We start from the raw sequence: 7,189 nt of genomic DNA on the forward strand, positions 1-7,189 counted from the left end.
TGGTTACGCGCTTTGGAAGAGTTGGAGACTAGACGCCATAATCCGTGTGATATTTCATATGCATCTGACGACCCAATTTATGGAGAAATGATTCGGACAGCACTTTGTACATATTTTGGTAGGTACATGTGCATATTGTATCACAATATCTACATTTCACACATTTACATATACATTAAACCAAAGATAAAGTTGTACACACCAAACAAAATTCAATTTTATTTTCCATATAAAAACTAATACATATCAACGTTAAACATATATTATTAAACTGAAAATACTTATATTCATAAATTTTTTTATTTATTTAGAAATTGAAATAATCGTTCATTTGTTTCTTTAGAATCTTTTATATATTGTTCCATCATTTCGGTTTTTTTATTGTCGTTTTCAACCATTTTTTTTGTCAAGTCCTTAATTTCTTTGCTGGTTTCAATGGATTCCTGACTTGCTTTCTCGAGCTGTTTTTCAATTTGTTCAAATTTTTTCAATATGAAGCACTGAAAATGATTCCTTCTTTTATTAACAGAATCACTCGGCTCGGGAGACGGTACTGGTAACGAAGAAGTTTCGGTTGGCGACATCGGCATCGCTGAGGGTGATGGTAGGCAAACCGGTGATGACAATGGAGATGCAGCAACAAATGTAGAAGACGCAGCCGTTTCCACCGAAATTTGGAGTGGTTCGGAGTTAGTAGAACCTTTTTGAAAATGTATATATGTATGTAAATATAAATAATATATTGAATTACAAAACAAATGTTTCTTACTTCGAAAACTTTCCTCCACTAAGCCCTCGGTGTTGTAGGTGACGTACGGCGACAGTACGGCTCTCATTTTATCATAAAGTGGCCACTGCGAGGGAGAACCGCCAATTGACCCGACTGCTGTCTTCTCTTTCCTGAAAAACATGATATATATGTAAAAACTCTATTTTTCCTTAATTTTATTTAATTACATACCTATATCTCTGTAAAAGATTGTGCATTTTCGATTTCATTTCACTCGCCGTGAAATACACACCTTGTTGCTGCAACTCCATTGCCATTTCCTCCACTATGTGGTTGTTTTTCCTAGGACCGCGAAAAGCACTTATTTTCTCTGCCACAATTCAATTAGTAGGGCTTCTGCCCTATCACTCCAACAACTTATTTTCTTATATTTTTGTTTCTCCATTTTTGAAATTGATATCAAGTGACAGCTGTATTTTTATATGGAATGTAAACAAATATCAAGACACAATTTAGGGTCGACAAAATATGTTTTCCAAAAAACTCGATTAAACTAGAGCAGGCACCGATTATAATGAGTGGAATGTAAGTTTTCAAGTAGTTTTCAGCGAAAACTGTGTTTTCGTTTGACAGATTTTACATAGACGAAAACACAAGTTTTCGTGCGAAAACCTGCTTTTCCCATAATAACATATTTTCAATGTCGGTCCGAACATAGTAATAGTGTTGTCGTATAGCCATAACGACAGTGTATTTGGAACAATTTCACAATCTTATATTAAGGTGTAAAATCGATTTTTTAGTACATACAAAGTTAGCAATCGTTATCAAGTTCCGTATAAATATGAACTTTACATATTTATGCTAATTAGCCGTTTTGCAGTTATTGGAGTTGTCATAGAGTTGTTGTATAGCCATAACGACAGTGTATTTGGAACAATTTCACAATCTTGTACTTAGGTGTAGAATCGATTTTTTTGTACATACATATTAAGCAATCGTTATCAAGTTCCGTATAAATATGAACTTTACATATTTATGCTAATTAGCCGTTTTGCAGTTATTGGAGTTGTCATAGAGTTGTCATATAGCCATAACGACAGTGTATTTGAAACAATTTCACAATCTTATATTAAGGTGTAGAATCGATTTTTTAGTACATACACATTAAGCAATCGATATCAAGTTGCGTAAAAATATGAATTTTACATATTTATGCTAACTAGCCGTTTTGATGTTATTGGAGTTGTCATAGAGTTGTCGTATAGCCATAACGACAGTGCATTTGGAGCAATTTCACAATCTTATATTAAGGTGTAGAATCGATTTTTTAGTACACACACATTAAGCAATCGATATCAAGTTGCGTAAAAATATGAACTTTACATATTTATGCTAATTAGCCGTTTTGAAGTTATTGGAGTTGTCATAGAGTTGTCGTATAGCCATAACGGCAGTGTATTTGGAACAATTTCTAAATCTTATATTAAGGTTTAGAATCGATTGTTTAGTACATACAAAATTAGCAATAGATATCAAGTTGCGTAAAAATATGAACTTTACATATTTATGCTAATTAGCCGTTTTAAAATTATTGGAGTGTCGTATAGCCATAACGACAGTGTATTTGGAACAATTTAACAATCTTATATGAAGATAAAGAATCGATTTTTTAGTACATACAATGTTAGCAATAGATATCGAGTTGGGTAAAAATACCAACTTTACATATTGATGCTAACTAGCCGTTTTGATGTTATTGGAGTTGTCATAGAGTTGTCGTATAGCCATAACGACAGTGCATTTGGAAAAATTTCACAATCTTATATTAAGGTGTTGTTAAATTTTTTTAAACCTCTTTATTAAAGTGTGTGTTTATTCTTCAGTGGTCAGGACAAGAGTGAGAAAATGTGTAGGTACAATATAGTTCAGTTACAATACGATTTCATTTCAAATACATTAGAGTTGCATGTATATGTACCTTGTTATATGCAGGACTGCATTTCAACACGCCTTCTCAACGTTAATATGCATGCGTATTAAAAAATAATACAATACATTTAATTAATTTAAACCTAGCATCTTTGTTAACTTCTCGTGGCTAGGCTTTGATAAGTTTTTTGTCAAAATATCAGCAATCATGTCACTGCTGCAACAATATTTGAGATCGATGCCGCCTCCTCGGTAAATATCCCTTATGTAATGATATTGTATGTCGATGTATTTGCGTGATATACCGGATTCTTTACAAGATTCATGGCACGGAGGTTATCTCCATTTACCATGATCGTCTTAGGAAATTCGATTCTCATTTCACTCAAAAGTGTTCATAAGAATAATGCTTCTTTCACGGCGGACGTAAGTGCCATGTATTCGGCCTCGATGCTGATGAAAGCTACTGTTGATTGCTTCTTTGATTCATACGAAAAAACACCTCCAGCAAGTATGAATGAATACATCGACAAAGCATTCTATTTCTTTGCCAGTGATATAATACCGCAATAGCATATATTGAATATTACACAGGTAACGCAATTTCCTCATAGCTGCCGCCATATGCTCTGAATGTGCATCGTTCTTTCATTGCGCAAGTTTACACACTGAGTGCAAAATATCTGGCCGCGTACGCACTGCTAGGTACATCAGTTAACTTATTAATGATTGGTACTGCATCAGAATTTACTTGATGACCCGTATCTAGTGGAGTAGCAATTGGTCGACAGTTTTCCATATTATATTCGCTTAACATCTTTTGTATATATGATTTTTGCCCAACGCATATAGACCCAGTTTCACCATCTCGATCGATTTCCATGCTCAGAACATATTGTACTGGTCCTTTGTCCACTATCTTAACTTCTTTCGAAATGTCATCTTTTATTTGTTGCATTTGTTTGTGATCGGAGCACGCTATAAGCAGATCATCGACATATACTGCTATAATACTGATGTGACCATTATCGTGCTTTTCATATACACACGGTTCGCTTTTACATGATTGGAATCCAACACCATTTAATATGCCGTCCAACTTGATGTTCCATGCCTTTTTCAACTTCAGATAATGATTTGGATGACGTTTATCTTTAAACCTCGCTGTTTGGCTGATATAAATTTCATCAAACAACTCGCTGTTTAAATATGCTATTGAAACGTCTATTTGGTAGAGATATAAACCATACTTCGCTGCAATTGCAAACGTCATTCTTATTGTTCTATACCGCACCACCGGTGAAAATGTATCTTTATAATTTACACCGTACGTTTGCGAACAGCCCTTAGCATCTAATCTTGCTTTGAAACGTTCTATTTTACCGTTTTTGTCTTTTTTCAAAGCAAAAACCCACTTGCTGCACACTGCTTTTTGCCCCTTTGGCAATTCCGCAAGTTACCATGTATCGTTGTCTAACAACGATTGGTATTCATCTTCCATAGCTGCATGCCACTCATTAGCGTATTGGCTTGTCAACGCTTGTTCTACCGTTTCAGGTACTTCTATTTCGTCATATTGCATCATATTTAAATAGTTGTATTGTTTTGTTGGTCTGCCTGGCCCTCCACTTCGGACAATTTTCGGTCTACCAGGTCCTCTCTGATTTTGTAGTACTGGAACTTCTTCTTTTTCAGCGGATTGGAACTCATCCTCGCTGTTAACTAATGCTGATTGTAGTACTTCACTTTCGCCTGAATTAGTATTTAAATTTGCAACATCGCTATTTGCATATTCGTTTGTTGGTTTCGCCCCATTGACTCAACAAAATATACATCTCTGCTAACTATCAATCGTCTCGTCTCACGATCATATAACCTGTACGCTTTCCACACATCAGAGTATCCTACCAATATGTACTCTTTGCCTTTTGTTTTGAACTTATTGCTTTGTCTCTTATCTAAAGCAATTGCCACACAACCAAATACACGCAAATGCCCTACCATTGGTTTATAACCATGCCATGCTACATATGGAGTTATCGAGTCTAATGATCTTGTTGGCGCACGGTTTCGTAGATATGCTGCAGTGTAAACAGCCGCCGCCCAAAGGGTTTCGTTTACACCCGAACTGACTAACATACTCCTCGCCATTTCAACCAGCATTCTATTAAACCTTTCTGCAACGCCGTTCTGCTGAGGTGTGTATGGAACATTAAGTTGCCGTATTATACCATTTTCTTTTAAGAAATTATCAAACGAATTATTTACGAACTCTGTACCATTATCGCATTAGTACTTTGAGTTTCTTTCCACTTTGGCACTCTGCCTTTTTTTTAAACTCTTTAAATTTATTGAAGACTTCATCTTTACTCTTCAAAAAATAAACAAAAACGTATCGCGTTTTGTCATCAATAAACGTTAGAAAATATCTCGCACTACTAAGTGATGGAATTCTCATTGGGCCGCACACATCACTCTGAACTACCCCCAATATTTTCGCTGATCGCCTTTTTGTACTGCTATACGGTTTCTGCGTACATTTGCTAGTCATACACACAGTACAACAAATTTCTTGTGGTACTCTAACCTTCATTCCACGAACCATTTGCTTCTCATTCAATAATCGTAGGCTGGCATAATTAATATGACCATAGTGCGAATGCCACTTCATAGCATCATCAATTGATTTCCTTCCAAAAACCAATGTGTTTTTATTTGGCTCCAAAATAAACAAATCACTGACCTTATTTGCACGTAAAACTATTCCTCCGTGCTGATTCTTGATTGTTGCCATTTGCATGTTGAATTCTACAATGTATCCACAGTTGACTGCCTTTGCAACCGAAACGAAGTTGCATTGCAACCCTGATACATACAACACATCAACAAGTGTAACGTCACACATATTCGACTTCAAACGCACAACTCCTCTGCAGTAGCTAAAATTTTGTTGCCACCTGCTAGTATGATCGCTCGTCACATTCTTCGAACTCGACAAATATATTTCGATTGCAGCATAAATGTGATGAGACGCCGCTGTCGACGCACCAAACGCCGGCATGTAACTGTTTCAATCTGACTGTTGCAAACAATCCGTTACAGTTGTTGTTGTCACTCTTCTAAGTGTTGTTTTTTTGTTGCTTTTCTCTGCACTGAGCAGCGAAATGCCCCTTTTTACCGCAACTGTAGCATTTGAAAATTTTCCGCTTGCACATTACCTTCGGTCTGTTTCGAACTGGTACACTTTCGACGTTCACAATCTTCGATCAACTTTATCTTCACAGCACATAGCTTTGGTAGCTCATCTCGAGATTCTAATGCCACAACCAAATTCTCGAATGATTTTGGCAGGCTGGCGAATAACATCATTACACAGAACTCATCTTGTAAATAAACTTCAATCTCTTCAAGCTTTTCTGGAATTGATGTCAAATCGCAAACATATTTCTGCACACATTCACCGTCGCTCATGCGCATACCAAGAAGACGCTTAAACAAAGTCACCTTACGCACCAGTCCTTTTGGCCTATGAATCTCTCGTGGACTATTCCATGCGTCACTTGACGTCTTACAATTCTTTACCTGAGCTATCGGCGTCGACGCAATGCTCAACATCAAAGCAATCGCCTTCTCATCCTTGGCCTTCCAGATAACAACCGCTTTGTCCTCCACAGCTCTTTCTGGACACGTTATTTCTCCTGACACTACTGCCCATAACTCTTGGTGCACAAATACACTTTTTACTTGGATGCTCCATGAGTCATCATTAGGCTCATCTAATTTTTCAATATTAAATAGAGACGAACTCATATTATGTTCACTTTATCACTTGAAGCGCAGAAATTTGGACCTTTTTATTAAAGTATGTGTTTATTCTTCAGTGGTTAGAACAAGAGTGAGAAAATGTGTAGGTACAATAAAGTTCAGTTACAATACGATTTCATTTCAAATACATCAGAGTTGCATGTATATGTGCGTTATTAATTAACAGTAATTACTCCAAAATCGATTTTACATCTTAATATAAGATTGTGAAATTGTTCCAAATACACTGTCGTTATGTCTATACGGCAACTCTATGACAACTCCAATAACATCAAAACGGCTAATTAGCATAAATATGTAGAGTTCATATTTTTTCGCAACTTCATATCTTAATGTATATGTACTAAAAAATCGATTCTACTCGTACACCTTAATATAAGATTGTGAAATTTTTCCAAATGCACTGTCGTTATTGCCATACGACAACTCTATGACAACTTTAATAACATCAAAATGACTAATTAGAAAAAATATGTAAAGTTCACATTTTTACGCAACTTGATATCGATTGATAAATGTGTATGTACTAAAAAATCTGTTCTACAGCTTAATATAAAATTGTGAAATTTTACCAAATACCAAAGGAAATCACACTGCTAACTAAATGGCTTTCCCGTATATAAAGATATGAAATCGAAGTTGTACAAGGCATTCCAAGTCGAACCAAATGTTAAATACTCTTCCTAATGAAAATATTGAAAT

General features: G+C 35.7%; 1 protein-coding gene across 1 annotated transcript; it reads right to left on the reverse strand.

The window, feature by feature from the left end:
- Positions 1–452: 452 nt before the first annotated feature.
- LOC120781160 (inactive protein tyrosine kinase pTKL-like) lies at positions 453–987 on the reverse strand (the record flags this gene model as incomplete). Its single annotated transcript, XM_040113290.1, has 3 exons — positions 962–987; positions 770–900; positions 453–700 (listed from the first exon to the last, which is right to left on the reverse strand). Coding segments are annotated over exons 1-3 (405 nt in total), but the record flags the coding sequence as incomplete, so codon positions are not given.
- Positions 988–7,189: the final 6,202 nt, after the last annotated feature.

Source organism: Bactrocera tryoni, unplaced genomic scaffold (genome assembly GCF_016617805.1).
Source record: "Bactrocera tryoni isolate S06 unplaced genomic scaffold, CSIRO_BtryS06_freeze2 scaffold_406, whole genome shotgun sequence".
Classification (NCBI taxonomy): Eukaryota; Metazoa; Arthropoda; class Insecta; order Diptera; family Tephritidae; genus Bactrocera; species Bactrocera tryoni.